We start from the raw sequence: 22,580 nt of genomic DNA, 5'->3' as shown, positions 1-22,580 counted from the left end.
CTGTACGAGTTCTTTTGAAGGGCAGATCAAAAGAAAATTAAATAATAGTAAAACCACCCGACAAATAATTTTAGAAATAAAATTTCACTGCTAGTACTGCTTTTTAGTATTTTTGTCTTAACTCCTTTCTTGCTTTTCTTTCAGTACCACAAGATGTTAGAAAAAAACAAAGAGTGGAATTAGACAGTACTTTTAATTCTCTCTAACTTTCATTTTAACCATTTTGCCATAAAATTATTAGGGGAGCCAATAATTGGATCTCCTTATTTTTACATGTAAAATTCTATGTCTCGTAAACCAATTCTACACCTGGTATTTGTATTTAAAAGAATAACATCACAAAGAGAAACAATACAAGATCTCTTAATTGTTTTAAGAATCCGTAGTAGATAGGTATGTGTACTTCACGGAGTGTTTAAATTAAATAAAAAAAAATATATCACTGAATACCTACCTACCAAATACGTTTGCACCTACGGTGGGTAGTAATAGTAAATAAATAAGTGTTTACTGTGTACCAAATTCCGAGAAACATCGTTTGCTTCGTATGATGTTATTTACCCAACTGGTTAAAAAAGATCGTTATTTTAAGATATGTTTAACCAGCGGATGTGTATATTTACCAAGCCTTCCTCCATTAGATACTGACATAAAAATTATGTTGTACCTACTCCAAGGGTGCTACCACTGATTGTAAGGACACTTCACCTGCATTTATCTGCTTGACTGGCTTCACAAGAATAAGGCGAAAGCGAGTTCAGTTTCATTGTCTCGGTGAAAATGGATTATTTCGGTTCTTTTTGACATTTTCAACGCACTTTCGTTTTACTCTGTCGCGTACAACTCCTCAAAGGACGAACTATTATTTTGCACTAACTTTCTTAACGATCGGAAAGCAAAGATCATAAAGGAATTATTGATTGCTGAGACGTTAACACCCAACAGATTCTCAATTGTCGTCTATACATATTTCTTTCATAGTTTAAAAGATCTTGACAATTCTAACAACTATTTTGACAATAATTAATAGTTGTGAAAATCTGTGCAAGAAATATATTTATTAGGAAAGAATATGACAAAACAGGACATCCTGACTCTGCTATTTAGACCTTTAAGCTCGTCTGAAGTAATTATCAACAAAATCATTCTTAAATTGGTTTAATCTTAAAATCAATCTTATCATTTGTTAATTTTGGAAAAAACAAACAAACTTAATGGTGAAATTAAATATTTTACAAGTTCTGGGCTAAAGTTTTAACGGAAATATATTATCGAGTTTTAAATAAACTTTTATTCTCTGATTTAGCATAGCAGATGGTTGTTTTCAACCAATTACGAAGTAGTTCGAGTTATGAATGTTTTCCTTATTGTGATATAAATAGAAAGTGTTATTCATTATTTTGCACTATTCTCAGTTAATTTTTTACGATTCCTTTTGCCCCCAGCTATTGTCCACCTTTAGGGACCATTCTAGAAACGAGTTCATCCAGGGAATTTTGCCGAATCTCCCCATATTCCCCCAATTCCATCCCGAAACACCTGGATATCGAACATTTCCCCTAATGAGGCCTACGTGACGTTGATCTCGCCTCGCCTGCTCGCCACGGCGCGGTATTTTTGGTGGGGGAGTGCGAATTTGTGGATGTGTTCAATTTTGGGTTTTTTGCAATTTGTTGTCGTTCTGATAAGTTAATGTTTATCAGCCGGAACCGTCCGGGCGCGCACCAAACACCTCGTTCGTCGCTGTGGAAGTGTCTTTCGTCGCCTTTATGTGACTCGCCGACGACGTAAAATGGATGGTGATAAAAAACCGTGGGATGCCAGTCAGCTCAGGAAGTACGACCTGACACTGGACGAAATCCCGAAATTGCGCTACGATGACCCAAAGATCGACGAGTACATTAAGGCCAACGTGAGTAAGGCGGCGAAATGCGGAGAGGTTACGAATACATAACCTCAAATTTTTTTGTTTGTGATCGCCCCCACTGACCGCGATGGTCGTTGCAGAAGCCCGTGGTTATCACCGAGTCGAACATCATCAAGCCGGCGCTGCAGAAGTGGAATTTGGACTACTTGGAGAGGAATTTGGGGCACTCGGGGCACACCGTCTTTGTTTCAAAGAATCACAAGTTCAAATACTACGATGAGAAGAAGATTTATAACAAGACAACGAATACCAAAGGTGTCGAGTTTAGTCCCCCAACCAAGAAAGTGGAGATGAGAATAGAAGACTTCATGAAGAAAGTTAAAGAGTTCAAGAAGGGAGATGAAAGGTACAGTTATTATTTGAGATAATGGTATTTTTAGAGGTGACAAAGTCATAAATGCATTATTCATTAAAATCAAGAGATTTGCATGCTACAAGGTTGCCACCAAAAATTTGTGTTTTAATCAGATTAACTGGATTAATCACCAATAATATCAATCTGTTGCAGATTTTCCTCAATGTACCTAATTGTTGCACATTAAGATCCAGCAAGAATATTTTCCAAATTACAAAAATCAGTTGTACACTTGCAACCAAAGAATTACACAGTGAAAGGAACTTGTTATTAATTTCTAATTTGGAAATTTTCATTGTTTATTCATTCCACAAAATTTCGCTTTGTTATTAATTTTTGATGTTTTGACTTTCCATTAATTATGAAAGGAAGTGTACCTTTTGTGTTAATCATTCTGTAAATACAGGGTGAGCAACAATAACTCTTTCAGTTGGCAATAAAAAATTTTACATGAAATTTTCAAGACTGAATTGTACCTATTTCGGATTGTTTTTCTCGTTCAAATGACATTTGAATTTAAAATCAAACATACAAAAATACAATTGTATTCGGTATTGTTTTAGAAAGAAAATATGAACTTACTGTACACAATCTTAACTCTGAAATCATGTCTAAACATATTTTTCCGCATTTTTATTCTTTAAAAGCGCCTGTACTGTGGCTCCCTCATCGGCGAAAATTGGCTCTTTCTCAGAAACATTTTCGCAATACTTTTTTAATGAAATGAACAGGCCGGTTATTATACAGCAGGTCGTGCTTTATATATTTTATATAGCACAGATTTTCACAGCACAAATTTTAAAATTGGCAAATTTGAAAACATAAATACAGATTTGCTAAAGTAAAAATTACACAATTTGATTGGTTATAATTTTATGCATGCGATTTTCATGATAATACAGTTACGACCACGGAATTTCGTCAGTTATTTTACTTAATTCGAAAAAATTTGTGTAGCCTAAGCTTTATTGTCATTATGACTGACACTCAAAATTTTTGTGACAAAAATTCTGTCACGTACAATAAAAACGATGTCAAAAATGTCAATGTAGGGTTAGAAATATACTTATAAAACCTGTTTTACTTGGTTTTACAACTAGTGTCAGTTGAGTGAGAACGTTTTGACAATTCTTTATAAACAAATTTCAATAATAAGTGTTAAAAAAATTAATTGAAAGACTCTCTTGTACTATTCCGGACACGGAATCTTGGCCACAGCTGACATTTAACTGACAAATATGTGTCAACTGGCCTTTATTGAATATAACCCAACTTTTGACTCGATAATGCCATTTCCCTGCTTTTTGATGTCACAAGAAAAACTTCAAAGTGATTTTTAATAATTGACATTTATTAATGACACTGATGGTTGGTTTACATAATTTTTTTAGAAATGTATAAAAAATGTTGGCTAAGATTCCGTGTCCGGAATAGTAACGGGCCTTCAAATAAATTTATATTTAGAGCAACCTATGGAAATTCAATTGTTTGCAACATTTTTTCCAGCGTAGAAAATGACACAAGAAACGTCTGACATTTTAACGAAATAAAATGAGGTTAGAAAATACATATTTTTAATTTTTGTAGTGCATTCTCCCTATTCCCCCTCCACGGAATATGACAATATGAAATTGGGAAAAAGCTTACTATGTAACCGGTGTAACTCCGGACAATAATTGGTTACCTACAAAAATTACTTTACACTTGTAGCAAATTATTTTTCCTTCTGCTTCTGCTACTTGTCAGGATATTATTAAAATTCAACCACTGAATTAAAACAATAACTTTAATAAAATAACGAATAATTTCAATACATTCCAACTACAACTCTCAATTCTCTACTCTGTCACTGCTTAACTCTTGACTCTTAACTTCTAAACTCTTAACTCTTGACTCCTAACTCTAACTCTCTGCTAGCTTACCCCTTTCTTACTTTTATATTCGCACTTCCACATTTCATTCAACCACTCACATTCATTCTAGCTTCAACGACCAAAATCACTAATCCAATAACAATCAAATGTTTAAACCTAAAAACAATCCGTTGAAGCCAACCGACTTTCCTAACCGACAACTTTTCTGTTAAAACTAATTCGTTCCGATCAATCTATTAGCATTCACTCATAACCAAATACACTTCTACATTTCCTTATGACTAACGGATTTTAACGAATTTACATCGACGGTTGAAAAATTACAACACACTGTTAACAGAATTAGTATGTCGTCTACGCCTACTCTAAATATATATTTATTTGAAGGCCCGATACAATGAGGGACATGGAATCCTGGGCAGTCTGTTATTGTCATTTCAAAAAGTGTCAATGTAAATGCACCTTTACCGTCATTATGATTGATATTTTCAAAAAAACTGTCAAATTAACTTAAGCTTGGTTATGAGTAGCTAAGGTATGGTTTAGAAATTTTGACAACTGAATGACACATCTGCCCAGTTTTCCGTGTCCCTAATAGTACTTGCAGCATTAGAACATTTGGCACTTGTTTTTTTTAAGTAAAGCAATCAATTAAGTTTAAGTTCGGTTGGTAACATTTGCGAATTACAAAGTTAGAAAACATTTTTTATTTTGTTGCAATATTTTCTTCTTTGCTCTTGTCAGGAGGTTAATAAAATTACGAACAATGAATTAAATTAAAATAAAGATGAATATATTGAATAAAATTTAAAACACTACAACACACAAATTATTTTAATAATGAACAACCGATAGAACTCTTATGACTTATTCTGATAACACTTAGGCCTCTAATTTGAGACTCTTAGTTGGGACTCTTAGTTGGGACTCCTCTCTCGAGCTTACATCCACACCTTTTACTAAAATTCAAACATCCCTCTACCATTCTTTCATCCATTCAGGATTCATTCTTCACAACGGCCAAACTGGAGCTCCAATCAGGAGTTACTTTCATTACATCATTTTTAACCGATTTCCAATTTAACCGTTGTCTTACTCATACAATTTATTAGACCGTGCATAATCCTAATGCATCGACCGTTGGTCCGATTCTTGCAAATCTCACGTTTGCCACAATTTTACGACAAACGGTCTTCAACGGTCCTAACGAACTTTCCACATTCGTTCCATTTTCACGCACTTTCCAAAATATTATAACAATTTGTATTTTATTATTATTTTATAAGTTGTACTGCAACTGTACGAACTCATAAATACAATTTCCTCTTTACGTAATTTATTTTACCACATCTGTATATATAATATTTTTAATTGCCTCTTGTAAATTAGCACTTTTCAAAATTTTGTTTATTAAAACTTATAACTTATCTGTTTATAAAATATTCATGAATGACACTAAAAATATAACGTTCAATAAAGATCAGCTGTAAAGATAGGTCAAGGTTGTTTGTTTTAGCTATGTTGAGCATTTTTATTGAAGTCTGACCTTTATGGAGGTCATCATCATTTTATTTCCAGCGTAAAAAGTTTTTTTTTTGCCTAAAACATCTATTTTAAGACTATGCATTTCAAAATATCGTGTTGAATTTGATCAATAAAATGATCCAACAAATCTATTCAACTGTAATGTAAACAAATACGCAGATATGTTTGACGAAAGGGCTTGAAGATTCCGTTCCCGTCGCAGTTTTTGTGAAATCTTTCCCTTTTAGGCTGTATTTGCAACAGTCCTTGACCACGACTGTCGGGAACAACTTGGTCGAGGACTTCGTCAAATTTAACTGGGACTACGTAAACGGGAAACAAAGTAAACACAACTGGGGACCACTAACATCCAACCTTTTATTCATCGCGATGGAGGGAAACACCACCCCTTGCCACTACGACGAACAAGAAAATTTCTTTGCCCAAGTCGTAGGATACAAACGGTGCATTCTCTTTCCTCCGAGTCAATTCGAGTGCTTGTACCCCTACCCAGTTTACCATCCGCACGACAGACAAAGCATGGTCGATTTCGAGCGTCCGGACTACAATAGGTTCCCCAAGCTTAAAAATGCCAAAGGTTGCGAGGCTATCATAGGTCCGGGTGATGTTCTGTACATACCTATTTATTGGTGGCACCACGTGGAGTCGCTGTTAAGAGGGGGTCCAACTGTTACGGTGAACTTTTGGTACAAGGTGAGGAACGATTTGGAAAAAGAGATGGAAGTTCTGATCGGTGCGGTTTTAGGGCGGACCAACCACGTTAGAATATCCCTTGAAAGACCATCAAAAAGTGTCAATCACGAGAAACGTAGAAAAGATGTTGATAGAAGTTTTACAAGATCCCAAAGAAGTAGGACCGTTGCTTAGGGCGATGGTGCTCGGCAGGTACACTGAATAACGATTTCTAAATGGTAAAGACAGATTCGTAAGACTATGAATATTGTTTCAAGTGCAGCTTGAGAATTTTTATTTGTCAGTATTGTCAAGTTCTCAATGCAGCGCTATTTTCGTCAGTTTTCAAACATCCCCACAAGGGATTTTTACCATTTTTAAGTCTTTATTTAACTGTGATTGGACTAGAAGAATTGTTGTTAAGAATTTTGTAAATTTTCTAACTAATAGTTATACTGTTATAGTTATGATAATCACTTGACATGCTAAATCAATATCAAAGACTTATTACCAAAATAAGTTTAAGCTTTATCGTTTACCGTAATTGTAGTATTATATGCGTATTTATTATTTTATTTAAACATGTTTTAGAAATATGACGCATCAAATTTATTTCGTTGAAATTTTTGTACCCTGTTGACACGTCAAAGATCCACCGACACCGCAATTTACGTCGAAAGTACACGTGGCAACGTTGTTGAACTTTAATCTAGGGGAAAATGAAAAATCAGGTTAGACATCGTATTAAAACAAGACAATGTTTAATTTTTTGTTTACTTTCTTTCCTATCAAATTCAAATTGAAACTGTCATTTCCGTTGTGCCAACTTGTATCGTCTGTTTGGACTGTTTGCGTTGGCAATAAAATTAGGAACATTTTTTTTATTCGACTATTTGCAATAGTGCAACCGGATATGTTTTGTTCGTTTATTTGACAGATATGCGTGGAGGGAGAAAAGACTGGAGATGGCACTAATTCAAATAAGTGTACCGGCCCGCGAAAACTACAGAGTCATAAAAGGTTTCTGAATATAGACGCTAGGCCAATAGCTTCCTTCGCCTTCCTTCCAGACGCATTGTGCTTCTTTATCTAGCGCATTGTGGACTGGGTCATAAAAGGTTGTTGCACGTGCTTTTAGAGGGTTCGGATTTTTAACATGGGAAGCATAGGAAATGCCATCTCCAGTCTTTTCTCCCTCCACGCAGATATGTGACGTAACATTAACAGCGACAAAATGGTATCGTGAGATCATTTCAATTTATAATTGAAGGAGGATTTTTTTTCCTACGATTACGGATCCTGCCAATTGAGTCGCTATGCAAATTAGAGGTTATGTAAACATTTTGACCGTGGAGTTTGACGTTTAAAGAAATGAAGCACAGTTTTATTGACAATGATAGAAAATGTTCAAGGTCTTCTCCCCCGGCTTAGATACAATTACAACTGTTAACTCGCCGTTTCATATTTTGAAGCGTCATTTTGACAATTAAAAATCAAGTTGTCAACAGTGTTGCCAATCCAATTTAAAAGTCATAGCCTACTTTAATTATAAATTTCAATGATCTCACAAGTCGTCAACAACCGGAAGTTACTCGAGTTGTACGATTTAAAAATAAAAATCAGTATTACCAACTCGAACAGCCTTTCTTGATTCACAAATATAAATCAGCAGGTGGTGTATCTTTGACATGCAAACCACTGAACTATAAACAATTACGTATATGGTTCAGTGATATGAACAGGCTATAGGTGCTATTGCCACAATATTTACATTTTTTTGAACAGTTATACAGGGTGAGCAACAATAACTGTTACAGTTGTCAAAAAAAAATTTACATAAAATTTTCAAGACTGTGAATTGTACCTATTTCGGTTTGTTTTATTGACAATATTGACACCTGGTATACATTTCAAATTTAAACGTCTTGGTTTTTGTAATCTTTTATTAATAAAATGGTTTTCTCGTTGGAACATGACATAAAAGTCACCAAAAATCACCAGAATTTATTGCCAACTCAATCAGTACTTGTTGCTCACACGGTAGCTTTATTTATTAAAGCGACGTACAATTCACTACCCTCTACACCAGAGATTTGTGATCAATATAAATAAACGAGTCAATAATTAAATTTCTGTGTTGTTTGTGTGCTTGTTTTAGCAAACTGGACTTTACAATTGTTTGTGCTGATCTTTTTTCTATGAAAACAGCCACAAGTGTCAAACCTTTGACAAGCATGATTCAGTATTCCAGTACAATTTTATTTGTTGTGCCCCACTGCTAAAAATAGTGCAGACATCACTTATCACAGAGTTGTTTTTTTAGAAAAACGAACAACCTTCGTCTAGCTTTTGTATTTTATTTTTCCAGTGAACAATTATTTTTATAAAATGTAATAAAATATCTGTTTACATACGTCCAATTTTTGTCAAGACTAAACACACCCAAAATGTTTATCTTTTAATAGGAGCAAAATCTACAATGTTTTTGTATCCACACAAAACACCAAAGCATACACACCGAGATTATTCGGGTAATAGGTCGTCTCCCAGCTCGTCGTTGCCAAAATCATCAAAGTCCAAGGGTTTGCCCGCTCCTGTTCGAGGACGAATGGGTTGAGGACCTAAAGGATCTGAGTAACTCGCGTCTGCAACGGAAGAGTTAGATGGAAGAAAGGAGACAACAGCGAAAGTACCAATCGTGGGTTGGGCGAAACCCGAATCGGTGCTGCCGGCACTGTTGTGCGCATTCATAAACCGGGAACTTCTAAAGTTCCGGTTGCCGGAATTTAGAGGACTCTTCAGAGGACCGTGTTCCGGCACCGGGCTGAATCCTGAACCGGCTCTGGAAGATAATCCGCTGTTGCTCCTGCGCGAGCCTGAAAACATCCAGTTTTAACCCAGTCGAGACACTCAAACCGCTTTCTCACTCGGTCGACTGCTGTTCACTCGTTCCCTGACCTCTTTCGCCTTTTCCAATTTTTTTAGCTCAAGGATGTAGTCCTGAGCCTCTCGCATTCCCATGTCGTTACACAGACGCACCAAAAACCGCAAACACTCCACGTTTTCGGGGAACTGGCGGTGGATGTCTTGGTAGAGAGTGAGCGCGCGGTGCATGTTGCCACTTCTTCTGTGACACCCGGCGACCATCATGTTCCACTTGGGCTCGTTGGGTTGCATGAGTGCGGCTTTTTCAAAGTATATCAGAGCTTTCTCCACCACTTGCATCTCAATGTAGTACGAACCGAGCCAGTTTATCACCGATAGATTCGCAGGGTAGTACCGGAAAGACTGACAAAATTATTACGAGTTGTACCGGAGTCGTCACCTACTTCGATGTGGTAGTGGTGGGCTTGTTGCTTGTCACCGTCGTGGTCGTACAGCTCTCCCATTTTCTGCAGCGCACCAGCATCGGTGGGGACAAGACCTAGCAGTTGTTGGTACATGTCAGCAGCGGCCTCGCTGTCGCCCTTTAATTCCAGTAAATTGGAAATTTGGTAGGCTACTGTGGGGAGCAGAGCCAAAGAACCCGAAAATCGCTGGAAGCATTGCAGGGCTTCGGGGTAGTGTCCTTGCTTCTTTAAAACCAATCCTATAAAATATTCTTGTTATTTTGTTAAGAGTTCCAAACGAAAAGTGACCACCTAGATTGTAAATCGCTTCAAAGTGTGTCGGATCCAGCTCCAATGCATTTTTGAAGCAGTTCATAGCATCATCAGCTTGTCCCTTGGCCATCAGACAAGCTCCCAAATTGACAAAACCGTCAGCGCTCTTAGTTGGGCTAGTTTCCACAACTTGCGCGTATCTAGTCGCATTGTCGATGTCCCCTTGCTAGATTTAAAAATTAGTCAAGTGCTTCACCTCTTTTCAGCCATTACCAAGTAATAAATGAAACTCAAGTTGACAGCTGCGTTGATGGCGATCACCGAATCCTTTTCGAAAGCTTTCAGCGTGTCGATCGCATCCGAGAGCTGATTCTGTTTCAAGAACATGACAGCTTTGTTTATCTCGAGATCTGAGGCGAGCCTCGCGTATTCGGAATTTTTAATGGAGGCAACACACCAGTCGTAACCTTGAACCAAATCGATAAATTTATTTTCGTGACTTATCTATAAATCTACCCATGCTGAAGGTATTTTCGATCAAGGGGGCGATAAGTTTCGCCGCGGTCAAAATACAATATTCTGCGTCTTTGCACTTCTTCATCTCGTACTTGTGCAGGTCGTCGTTTTGTATGGCCATCGTTATCAGAATATCTTCAGGATTGTCCTAGATTTGCTTGTAGTAAGGGGAAGAGACATTTGTATTGCAATTACCTGTTCGATGTTGTACTTTTCCTCGTCTTCCACGTCCATTGGGACGTTCAGTAGCATCGAGAATGCAGTTTTCATTCTGTCTCTGTCGTCCAAGGCTCTGCAGCAGATTATTAGGTGCAGGCCGGCTCGGTGGCAAGCTTGTTCGCTCATTATGTACTCCAGGCTCGAGATCGCCTCTTCCCATTGCCCCATTTTGATGAAGACCAGTGCAATATTGTGCATGATCTTGATTCTACAACCCAAGCAACAAGTTTTTTGCGTCTTATTTTTTTTTAAATAATAGTACCTCAAGTTCTTTTGACTTGACGACACTTGATCCAGAGCCATGCGATACATTTTCACCGCCATTTGGAATTGACCCTGCTTGAAATATATGTTTCCCATATTGATCTTCAGTCGATGAGCATTTGAAAACATTCGATTCTTTATGATCATCTGGTATGTACTCAGCGCCTCTGTGTACAACTCGTTGGCGGCGTACTGGTTTCCAAGAGTGAATAAAACCTACAATATTAATTAACAACACAATATTTTTAAAGCCTGTTTGGACATTTACAACAAAGGTTAAGTCGATATCGTGTAAATCCCCCAAGTCAGACTGCTCCTGCATCTTGATCAAGACTCTCTCTTTATTAGACGCCTCTTTAGCCTTAGCCAACGCTCTTCTGTAGTCACCTTCACACTCCGCAACACAAGCTTCCTCCATCAACTGCATTATTTTGCCCTTCTGTTGCCGAATTTTTTGCTCAGGACTGCAACATTTCCCTTACTGAGGGTCTCAGTTCTTGGAGATACTTACGAATCATCTTTTTGCAATTCCAGAGGTGGTGTCGGGGCCGAAGCTGCTTGATTGAGGGGGTCGAATGGTTTGCCGTGAGAAGTGTACCCCGCACCTCTCACAGCTGTCATGGGTCGATTCACCATGTCAATTCCTGTCCCGGGTCTAAATCCCGTTGCAGGTTTGTAACTGGTTCCAGGCTTGTCCAGGTTTTGTTTGAAGTTAGTCGTCGGTTTGAAGCCAGTACCGGATCTGTAGCCCGTACCTGGTTTGTAAGGAGTTTTGGGAATCCCAGTTCCTTGTCTTTGAAACTGCAATTGTCATAAGGTGGAATAGGAGGAGTTTACGCTTTTATACAAACCTCAGTGGTTGATCCCAAGTACATTACAGGTTTGGGTGTCGATAACCGAGCCATTTCTGCGATTTTTACACTTTTGCTTATTATAAGATCGTCAGTTGAGGATGCTGACGTGTTGTTGATGCTGATGAAATCAGGCGACTCTACTGCTGTCATGTTGTAAAACTTACACTAACACTCAGTATTGATCAGAAATTATCTAATGAGGATTGTTTATAGAAATTACATAAATTATAACGTATTGATCTTAACTACTCTCTTCTACAACTGAAGGAATTAGAGAAATGTCAATAATTTTAGTTTGAAGAGTTATGTTTGTTGATGGTGAGGTTGCTATAGCAACTCCAAGTAACCCTTTATACTCTATGAAAATGGAATGAATATTACATTAAACTAAACAATGAATAATTTAGAAATGAATAAAACAGGAATATACACTTTTTATGCTTTCAATTTATAGTTTGAAGACTTTGCCGTCAAAACATGTTGGATTGAGATTTTTCCAAAAGCAAGAATGCATTATATTACAGATGCATTCAGTTTTTATACGACCCAATTTGTAGGAAAAGTGGTTTTTTATTTTACTTTTTTCTGTTTTCTCTTATGCAATTATTACAAATAATCAGATTTTGAATGGGTTATAGCTGCCGCCATTTTGTGCGCACGCGCTTGTCGATTACCCACAATCCCTCACTGTTTGACAGCTTTCCCCTTGAAGACTTTCCAGTAAATGTTGTTTTTACAATTTTATTTATACACGTGGATGAGCAGTTCATTCGTTTAGATTAATTAACTTAAGCACTTGCAAAATTCGCCTTTTCGCTTATATGTAGTGTAGTGGCCAAAAATGTAGTAGGAAAGGAAAACCAGAAGGTGTAATTTATTGGAATTGTTAATACACCAAGATGGCCGCAATAGACCCTTCCCGATATAATGAAATGTGCAGACTGTGCGCTGCCACGACAACAATGATCCTGGCGGTGCACATATTCCAAAACGACGGAATTATCGGCCAGTTACGTAAAAAGATCGAATCATGTCTTTCCATACAAGTACGGAAATGTTAGGTTATGTTGCTGTTTTCTGACTGATTTTTTTAATAGGTGCACGAAACTGATGAACTTCCTAAAATGGTGTGTGAACACTGTATATACAAGCTGAACATGTTGTCGGAATTTAAGGAAAAATCAATCTTCACAGAGAGAATGTTGTTAAACTTGTTGAAAGAGGTCAACAGTGGAAAAATTGTACAGCAGGAGCAACAAGACATTAATGTGGTCCAAATGGATCATGACTTGATGATGATGCAAAATCAACAGCTCTTGGCAAATCATGGTATAAGCAGTGTGGATGAAATAGATTTGGCACAGTTAGGACCAAGGGAACAGTTGATTGTGGGTCACGAGATAATTTTAACACATCAGAGTGTTGACATGAATGGACATTCATTAGAGAATATTAACCTGAATCATCACGAATTGACCACCCAGGACATTTCTAACCACAGCTTGCCAACTCAAGATTCCATTTTGGTAGAGAGTGGAAGTACACATGATATAGAGGGTGCTAGATTTACCAGTGACAATTTAGATTTAATTCCTCATCAACAGTTGCTGAATGAACAATTTAGGTTGCAGCATGATTTGCATGTGAATATGACTGATGAAAATGCAGTGGATGAAATTACACTAACAGGGGGACTTTCTAACAGTTCGGTTGTCCACTCAAAAGTAAGTTGATATGAAAGTAATGGTATTAATTGATTTTATGCAACAAGTGAGTAAAGTAATACTTTTTTTACGCAAAGAAAAATTTGCCGCACGAGCGCCGCGAGTGCGCAAATCCGCCGAGCAAAAAAAAGATACTTTACTAACGAGTTGCATACAAAATTATTTTGGCGCCCGTAAGTTTAGATAACAATTTTTTCGACACTCAAAATTTGAAAATTTTCTCCTGTGTGAACCCGTGGACCTTTATAACGCTCGTTTTACTCGTGTTTTAAATTGAGCTACTCATGTCAAAAAAATTCCAATTTACATACGAACTCGTTAAAAAAAGCTACTGATTATGACTGAAAATTTTTATAATTGCGTTAAAAAATGACACGCTATGGCACTTTTTTTAACGCTTCTTGACCGATTCAAAAATCACATATTTTATGAACGCAAACGAATGAAAAAACTTGCACTTTTTTTGACGGAGGTTAAAAAATAACTGAATGTTTTTTTTTTGTTAGATGGAGGAGAATATGCAACACACTGACAACAGTTATCACATGCACGAGGAGAAAGAACACAGCTTAGAATATCACAATTCCACTGCAAGAACTGTAAACAACCATTTGAACGCCATAGTTAAATTGGAGTCCCCAAAACTTGAGGATAGCAACAGCAACAATTCACTTTTAATCGATGAACAGCTAAATCGAGTCAGCGAGTCAAGCAATCAAGTGTACATGGCCCAAACTGATGATATATGTAACGAGATTTACAAAGAAGAGAGTAGTTTTGAAGTGCACTATGACTCGCAATTCCACAAGTGCAACATATGTTTTGCCGTATTTCCAAATGATGACGTGTTGAACACTCATAGGAAAGAGACTCATGGAACTGAAGCAATCAAGGTGAACACCAGAATATTGCACAATTTGATCGCTAAACTGTCAGTTTGTAGCCCATAAAGACCAGGCTGAAGAGAGCTACACTGCCAATCAAAGTTAAAAATTCCCAGAGTGCAGAAAGCAACAGTGAGGACAGTTGTGGGGACTTTGCTGATGAAGTAGTTGAAGAAAATGAAGATAAATTGACGGTGGCGACGTCAGGGAAGGGAGCCAGTAAAAAGAAAATTTGGGCGCCGAAGGTGTGTACAGAGTGCGGAAAGTCGTACAAGACGAATTATAAGCTTAACGAGCATATGAGGAAACACACGGGGGAAAAACCGTACAAGTGTAATAGTTGCGAGAAAGAGTTCAGGTCCAAGATCGGCTTGGCGCAACATGCAGCCAAGCATACAGGTAATGGGGTGATTCATATCGTATTTTTTGTTGAACCTACCAGTAGGTTACATAAACGGTGCAATGTTATCATCATGTTTTCTGTCTTTTAAAATGACTAAATGAGAGCAACACATTTTTTTACAATTCTTATTTAATTATTATTAGATAAACACCGTTCACGTTGTTTTGGCATAATGGGAGGCCATGATTTATTTTTTTTAACGTTGGACACTGTTTGATTTCCGTCACTAAAGTGCCTGACATCCGGACCTATCAAAATGTACATAACATGTTGCTGAACTAGCAAAACTGACAGCAATGCACTAGACATTGGCGCTATTTATAACCTCAAACTTAGAAAAACGTAAACCTATTTCAACAGACAGTTTTGTGGCAAAACAACGTGGATCCATTTTATTTGTTGTTTAATGTGACGGCATTTCGACGTGTAGTAGGTTCATTATTAAAACCTGGCGGACACAAATATAGATTGTATTATTTTTTGTAGGCAAATATGATTATGCATGCTCCATCTGCGGCAAAGGCTTTCAGTGCAAGAGCTACTTGATGGTCCATCAAAGAGTCCATTCAGACGAAAAACCATATCCATGTATGACATGTGGGCGCAATTTTAAAACAAAGCAGTCCTTATTGGACCACACCAATAGACACTTGGGAGTTAAACCATACATGTGCGAAATTTGCGGTCGCGGGTTTATCACAAAAGGTATAGAAATACGAGTTTTGAAGAATCAGTCTTATGTTGTTTATTGGATAATCTCCAGGCTTATGCAAAGCGCATCAAAAAGTGCACACCGGTTTGGACAACAGGAAGTACTCCTGCAAAGTGTGCAACAAAATGTTCGTCTCAAAAAGCTACCTCCAGACACACTTACGTATACACACCGGCGAGAAACCCTTTATTTGCGAGGTAAGAGGAACATTGTGCGGTTGAATTTTTGTTGATGGTTGTTTTTTAAGGTTTGCGGGAAAGGCTTCTTGACTAAGGTCGACTTGCGGATCCACACGACCATGCACACGGGGGAGAAGTCCTACGTGTGCGAGATGTGCGGCAAAGCTTTCGCCAGAAGAGACGCTCTGAGGTGTCACAGGAGGTCGCACACGGGCGAGAGACCCTACAGGTAGGTTTGCTACCGTTAGGAGTTGCCAATTAATTGTAACGAACCATTTCTAGTTGCGACCTTTGCGGACAAACGTTCACCCAGTTCACGCCGATGGCCATCCACAAACGCCTGCATACCGGTGAGAGACCGTACGCTTGCGAGGTTTGCGGCAAAACTTTCGTATCCAGATCTACAATGATGTCTCATGCCAAAAAACATAGGTAGAAACATCAATCTCAATCGTAAAAGACTGTCAATATTTATTACGTTGCTGTATTTTTTTCATTTACAATTTTATACTTATACATTTCTTTTGATCCCGAAATACATTTGCAATTTATTTATAGAGATGTCATTTCAAACTTGACCAACTTACCACAAATAAACAGTTTTATAGCACAAGAACACCCCGAAGTTTCATGTTGGGCGCCGGGAGTGGGTGGTAGCACGCAAAAGTAGATCGGTGCTCCGTGTTGGGCGCCAAAAGTAGGTGGTGCTTCCGTGTTGGGCGCCAAGATATGGGTTTATGGCCTTGTGTTGAGGCATATCATTTTTTTAATCGGGACTGGGTTGAGGAGTGATTGATAATCGAGTCAGATAGCATGAAACTACTTTATTTGAAAGTGGATTAATTAAATTAAAACATCTCACTAAAGGTCTATGGTTAAACATCAACAAAACTTATTGAAGGTATTCAATTGAAACAATCTAAAATCTATTACACAGTAATCACATTAAGATAAATATCACAAATTGGAGAATACCCCACAACAACGTAACTGTGACATAACGAGGGATTTCATAACAGGCATTTTTATAAGGTCCGTTCAAGATGAAAATTTCGGCTGAAATATAAAATTTGAAGTACTTTCCCTGTAAAATCAGTGCAAAAATATGGTTAAATTTGTTGTTCTCACTGTAATGACGTTATGAAATCCGTATTTTACACTCTTCCAATCATAATATAGTATTTTGTACTTCTGCGTCAATTCACCTTTTTTAAATATATAGGTATTTGTAATTTGAAAGTAAGGTAATTTTATATAAAAAAACTAGCAGAAGTTTGCAAGCGTGAAGGTGGATATGTAACAGTCAACCCTTTGGCGGCAGGGTCGTTGCGTGTGTTGCATGTCCACCCGGCAAACAAATTCGTACAAACAAAATAGGCCAAATTCACAAAGCAACAAAATCATAAAAGTGATATTGTTTCAAATAAATACAGAAATTGTAACATCACAGCATCATATTATTTCTAGATATACTTATAATTTTCTGAATTTGTTATGAAAATCTAAAAAGGTCCAATTAAATGTTTTGTATACGTCGAAGCAGCAAACAAACAGAAATTGATTCCAGTGAATCTTGATTTTTTTTTGTGGTGATGAACAGTTGGCGAAATTTGTTTGTTACTGTTTAATATAAACTATTAATATGGCAGTGAAAATATACTAAAATATGAATTCAATTCAAAAATTATAATTAATACTGAGATCAAGACAAAAAAATTTGGGATACAACAAGTAAAAGAAAAGACGGTTTCCCCGATCATTTGTTGTCGTAACAAAATGATTTTACGTTACATAATGCCTTACAATGTTACTCAAATACTAAGCGAAAAACGGAAACCTCAGTTCAAAATAATCCAGTCAGTCGTTTATAAAAATTAATTTGAGAATATTACAAGCCTCCTTAATAGTATCATCGCAACATAAAAAATTACTTTGACCAGATCCATACTTACATGATAAAATATTGGACATAATTATTAACGTTTAAAAACAAATAATTATATACACTGGTCGGAAGCCACAGATATGTGAACGCAAAGGATGTTAAACGCAATTAAAAAATTAAGAGAGCAGTGATGTATAACTTCCATAACTCAGAAAATTTATATTTACACAATATAAATGTTATTATTATATATAGTATTTAAATTATTTACAAAGGTGGTCACATATTTAATATGTATGGTGCACAATACTTTTTTCTACCTTTATCAAATTTTAATGCAAACGAGTAGAAAAAAGTCAATACAAAAATATCAACACATATTATCGAGTTGAATGAATTGTTCGATTGATAATATATACTAGCACATTAAATATATTCAAATTATATGATGATAAATACGGTTTTACCACATGAAATCAATTTCTTAATATTACATAAACAACACATCTTATGAATCTTCAATAAAATAGGTTTTAAAAAACAGACAACAATAAAAATAATATTTAAAACCACAGTATCCGTCATCTCAACTTCTGTGCAATATATAACATACAAAATCCATACCCACTCCTCGCCCTTGGCCAAGTGAGCGAAAATATTGTGGACTTCCCCTTCGGTCGGTTCAGTTTGTCATGTAGCGATTCACAGTCCTCAAAGCGTACAGCAGTTCCGCTTGCATCCGCGCCTCCAATACCATCAGGTTCACGTGAACCTGCAATCGACAAAAACACCACGATCACAACAGGGACACGCCGGTTTCGTCGCTTGCCACCAGAGCGCGCCGCACCGGTGGCGCCCTCGCTCGCTCGCAACCTCGCTCACCTTTTCGCTGTGCTTGAACTCCCTGAGAACCCTGTCGTAGTCCTTTTTTGTGACGCGTTCCGGATAACAACAGGCGCTCTTGATGAACGTCTTCAGCGACCTCTCCAGGAGATGGTTGATCTCGCCGTAGTCGTAGTCGTCGTGGCGGATCCCCAACAGGCACTGGATGTAATTCCAGATGGCCCTGCGAAACCTCGACGTGTCCACGTCCGTGCGACCGCCCATCGTGTAGTACGTCAAGTTTTGTGCGGTCTTGAACTTGTCGTCCAACAAATTCCCCACGTCGTTGTACAACCTGGAAAAGAGGGCGCTGTTGAGAGGACATCCTTAGCGGCGAAGTGCGTTTTTAAGGGGCCCTCGAAGCGAGTGTTCGTCGTCGAGCGCCTAATTGGAAGGGTCTTCGTCTTCTCGACGCACAAAGGGACATGTTTCGGCCGACTCACCTATTGACCAGAGAGTATCCGTGGTCGTTCCACGAGTAGTCCTGCACCCTAAACGTGGGGAAGTCGAACTGTTCGTCCCTCTTGGCGAAATCCTGATAGCCGAACTTGCCGTCCTCGATGAAACAACTGATATCCGCGGGAGTTTCCAGACGTTCGGCCCCCACCAAACCCAGTTCGGCGCTTTGCGTCTCGATACTTTCGAAACGTTTCGCCAACTCCACAGGGGTGCACTCCTCGTTCTGCTCCGAGAGCGTCTTCATCCGCTGCATGATCGTGTTTATTCCTACCTCGGGTTCGGTGGGCGACGGAGGACCAACGTGAGAGGAGTTTTTCCAGTCTGCAACAAGAAAAAGCGTTTAGCGATGGGCGATTCCGTCCAGTCACGGTTACTCAGAATTATGCGCTTATCATCGTGATCGCACACGACAATGTTTATCATAGTGGAGTTGTTTTTTTCGAAAGAGTCAAAGTCTCACCTTCGGTTATATCGACAGTTGGTATATCTTTGGGATTACTTTGATTCGTATTGCTGGGATGAGCCGAGCCTCTGGTCTCTCCGGGCATTTGGTACTTGTATCCGCCGGCCTGATCCACTTCTTGATTGACACCACAAGCGAACACAAAAGAACAAAGCGAATGAAAATGAGTCAATATGACTATAGCGTGTATAACTTCGGCCAAAGACCAGCTATCTTTTCCTTTAGTCAGTTTCTGCAAACATCCCCAATTAGAGACCGTCTCGCCCTCGCACCACCCACTCTTACCTCAATATGAGACGTATTTAACTGCCAAGGTCTGTGGGCTAATATTTTATTGATATCGTAAAGGTTTTTTAACTTTGGTGGTATAGAACTAAGGCCTTTGAGCCAACTGTGCTCCCCTCCCAGCAGGAGAAATTCCTGTTTCTGAAGATTTATCAAATATCCACACTGATGTCGTCCTGCGGCCTGCAACCAAACACAAATATTAATAAAACTCCACGATTAAGACCGATGGATTCGCGTCCGGATGCAACAAGATCCACCAACAAACCTCTGGATGAGGTAACAACTGACCCGACCTTGAAACCGATCCTGCGATCTTAATCAATCGCTCAACGTCGCTCACAAACACGAAAATAGTTCATTCATCTCGAAATTGCATAATTGGGTCATTTCGAGTTGTTCCCACCTCGAGCGCCTGCATTATTTTCGGCTCCAGGTCGAAAAACCTTCGTTCAAAAATTTTCACAGCTGTATAACGATTTTACCCCAAATCATAGTTGAGGTTATGTTCACTTCACTTCCCGTACCTTTCTTCCGTGAATTCATTCTCAAAACAAATTTAATGGTGAAATCTTTTTCAAATTTGGAATAAACTCTCGCTCCTCAGGGCGCAGGCTCAATGACATTAAAAAATGCTGACACTCAGTGTGACCAATCGTATTACATATAATGAAAATCACTGTTTGGCTCATACTCATACCGACATAACAGCGTTTTGACAATTGTTTATAAAAAATTTCAATAATAACATTTTTGATGAGTCGTTAGTCGCGATAAGTATTTTGAAAAAATTCAACAATGAACGCGTCTCGAGTGTCGATAAGGAAATCGTGTAATAGCTTGTTTTCGACCGTGATATCTGTGTTATCATCGTTGGGCTTTTGACTCACCATTATTGCAATGTAATGCCTATAATGAAATGGAAGTGGTCCATCTCCTCGAAGTATGAAGTTTTGAGTCTTGAGAAAGTGGTCCAAATACGAGGTGTGATACCCCATTACCTGACTCACATGGTCCAATCTGTTGCTTTGAAGAAAGGCATCCACGAAGAGATTGTTCGTCTGGAATGGAAAAGAAAATCGTGTGAAAAAGGGGGAAAAGCTCGGACAGACCGCCTCACAAATAGAATTTATTATGTTTATCTAACATTATGAAATAAGTTCATAATGTCAACATTTCAGTATGCAAAACAAGTTTTAGTAGATATATTAAATTTACATAATTTATACTGGTTGCATTACACCCTGCAGCAACACGTGTCTAGTTTATTACGGTGTTTATTCCAAAAGTTAATGCAAAAGCGACGCGTCGTCGGACGATTTGTTCCTTCGATTAGAGTCGAATTTTAATAATTGAACGCACCATTTTACGGTAGGTTGAGGAGTTATTGCAGCGTTGCTAATTAAAAGGCGCCTTTGAATAATTCACGGTGGTTTTTCGGCAACGAGCGTAAATTGCGATATTAGGGTTAGGCAGTTAATTATCATCGTTGGGACATAACTCCAAGGGAAAAGAAAACCGACAAGTTAACCTCTGTCGTTAAGCGGCACAGCGCGCACACATTAATTTGTTTACGAGATTTTATAATTTCTCTTCGCGGAGCGATAAATATTTAATTGTTTACGATCGAGGTAAGAACGGGAATGCATAAAACACATTGTGCCTCGGCGAACAATCGCCCGATTTGCATCGCCGATAAACAAACACTCGTGTAAGATTTTGCAGGGTCGCGAAATCCACTCGAATTGAGGTAAACAACTCGGACCGCTTCCTGATTGGTCGTCGCCTGTTTGCTTTTCGATAATTCGCGATAGCGCGCCGCGTCAACACTCCAATTTTTTGTTAATTTCGATCGAATTCCCCGGCCGATAGTGCGACGCTCTAATCGGCGATCTTATCTCCCGGAGTAGACGAACAGAAGCCAGGACCAAGGACGCGAGTCCTGCAGGCGATGCGTGCACATGGCCCGAACGTGAAAAGCGTGAAAAGCAATTCGGTACAAAAGTGGATTAATCTGAAATGCAAATCGGCATTACGTCACGCCTTTCAGAAGTAAACAGTTTTATTGGCAACAACAATCCTTACGGTTTTGAATTTTTCAGAGCGCTCAAAGAAAACAGGAAACGGAGAAGAATAAAAAAAATACAACACAAAACTTCAAAGCAGAATTTTATCTGGAGGCGATAAAACGTAAATAGCCTCGGTGCAAATGTTGTGGAGGAATTGTTACAATAAACAAAGCGACCGGCTGAGAAGTTGCATGGGCGACAAGAACACTGATAGTCGTTATCATCCACACCACAAACCATTCCTATTACGGACTGGCGATTAATTTAACAAAAATGCCGTTTCCTGCACGCGAAAAGGGTACACCGACATAATTGTGCAGGAAACGCCGGCCAAAGGTGGGATGCAAGGCGCAAAGATAAAAACGGAAAAAGTCGACGGGAATTACATAAACACCAGGCCTACAGGGCGTTACACAACGAGTTTAGAAAGCACAGCAGCGTCATTTTCCCAACGCCGGGGAAAAATGCCTGGCACGTCTTAAATTAACCGTCTTGCATTCGGAACTGGGTTAAGTCCACAAACACGCCGAAAGGGGCCGAAAATAAACAATTCCGTCAAGTTCCTATAGGGTGATTCCGAAACTCGCCAAAATTCGATCCAAAACAGACCACTCAGTTGCGTCCTACAGGATGATCCGTAACAGACTTTGCTTCGTCGGGTTCAGGAGGGCAAAAGGAGTTTCTCTTCCTTCGAGGAGGAATTTCCCCCCGGAAGGCCGTCTTTAGAAATCGAAACGCACCCGAGAGCGCGACAACGTCGCCGCCAAGGCCGAGGTCGCGGCTCGAATTCGAGTCGCGTGCGGCGGT

The 22,580-nt window shown here is 38.6% G+C and overlaps 4 protein-coding genes across 6 annotated transcripts in view; 2 read left to right on the top strand and 2 right to left on the bottom strand.

The window, feature by feature from the left end:
• The first annotated feature begins 1,550 nt into the window (after positions 1–1,550).
• Positions 1,551–7,138, top strand: LOC138141296 (hypoxia-inducible factor 1-alpha inhibitor-like). The gene is made up of 4 exons (XM_069062016.1): positions 1,551–1,912; positions 2,008–2,273; positions 5,929–6,394; positions 6,447–7,138. Exons 1-4 carry the CDS (start codon positions 1,793–1,795, stop codon positions 6,597–6,599), a joined length of 1,005 nt encoding a protein of 334 aa, XP_068918117.1. The 5' UTR covers positions 1,551–1,792; the 3' UTR covers positions 6,600–7,138.
• A 1,276-nt stretch (positions 7,139–8,414) lies between these two features.
• Positions 8,415–12,347, bottom strand: nompB (intraflagellar transport protein 88-like protein nompB). 2 transcript variants are annotated; one of them, XM_069061990.1, is made up of 12 exons: positions 11,826–12,347; positions 11,486–11,775; positions 11,243–11,438; positions 10,973–11,190; positions 10,687–10,918; positions 10,492–10,639; positions 10,249–10,442; positions 10,015–10,201; positions 9,703–9,962; positions 9,301–9,661; positions 9,067–9,249; positions 8,415–9,018 (listed from the first exon to the last, which is right to left on the bottom strand). In XM_069061990.1, exons 1-12 carry the CDS (start codon positions 11,976–11,978, stop codon positions 8,897–8,899), a joined length of 2,544 nt encoding a protein of 847 aa, XP_068918091.1. In that variant the 5' UTR covers positions 11,979–12,347; the 3' UTR covers positions 8,415–8,896. The 2 variants fall into 2 exon arrangements, with proteins under 2 accessions (XP_068918091.1, XP_068918090.1); XM_069061989.1 differs by having other exon boundaries at positions 8,415–9,249.
• A 182-nt stretch (positions 12,348–12,529) lies between these two features.
• LOC138141287 (zinc finger protein 260-like) lies at positions 12,530–16,287 on the top strand. The gene is made up of 8 exons (XM_069061993.1): positions 12,530–12,874; positions 12,926–13,552; positions 14,059–14,445; positions 14,496–14,835; positions 15,326–15,544; positions 15,603–15,748; positions 15,799–15,959; positions 16,013–16,287. Exons 1-8 carry the CDS (start codon positions 12,728–12,730, stop codon positions 16,164–16,166), a joined length of 2,181 nt encoding a protein of 726 aa, XP_068918094.1. The 5' UTR covers positions 12,530–12,727; the 3' UTR covers positions 16,167–16,287.
• Positions 16,288–16,539: 252 nt separating this feature from the next.
• Positions 16,540–22,580, bottom strand: part of Sesn (Sestrin) — a 291,235-nt gene continuing 285,194 nt past the window's right edge. For both annotated transcript variants that reach the window (XM_069061994.1, XM_069061995.1), the window contains exons 5-10: positions 20,595–20,765; positions 19,705–19,887; positions 19,417–19,651; positions 18,941–19,277; positions 18,498–18,792; positions 16,540–18,387 (exon numbers count right to left, since the gene is read on the bottom strand). In XM_069061994.1, the coding sequence (XP_068918095.1) occupies positions 18,298–18,387; positions 18,498–18,792; positions 18,941–19,277; positions 19,417–19,651; positions 19,705–19,887; positions 20,595–20,765 (1,311 nt within the window). In that variant the 3' untranslated portion in view covers positions 16,540–18,297. The remainder of the gene's footprint in view (positions 18,388–18,497; positions 18,793–18,940; positions 19,278–19,416; positions 19,652–19,704; positions 19,888–20,594; positions 20,766–22,580) is intronic.

Source organism: Tenebrio molitor, chromosome 1 (assembly GCF_963966145.1).
Source record: "Tenebrio molitor chromosome 1, icTenMoli1.1, whole genome shotgun sequence".
NCBI lineage: Eukaryota > Metazoa > Arthropoda > Insecta > Coleoptera > Tenebrionidae > Tenebrio > Tenebrio molitor.
The sequence above is the reverse complement of the archived record's forward strand: the minus strand, read 5'-3'. Positions and strand labels throughout refer to the sequence as shown.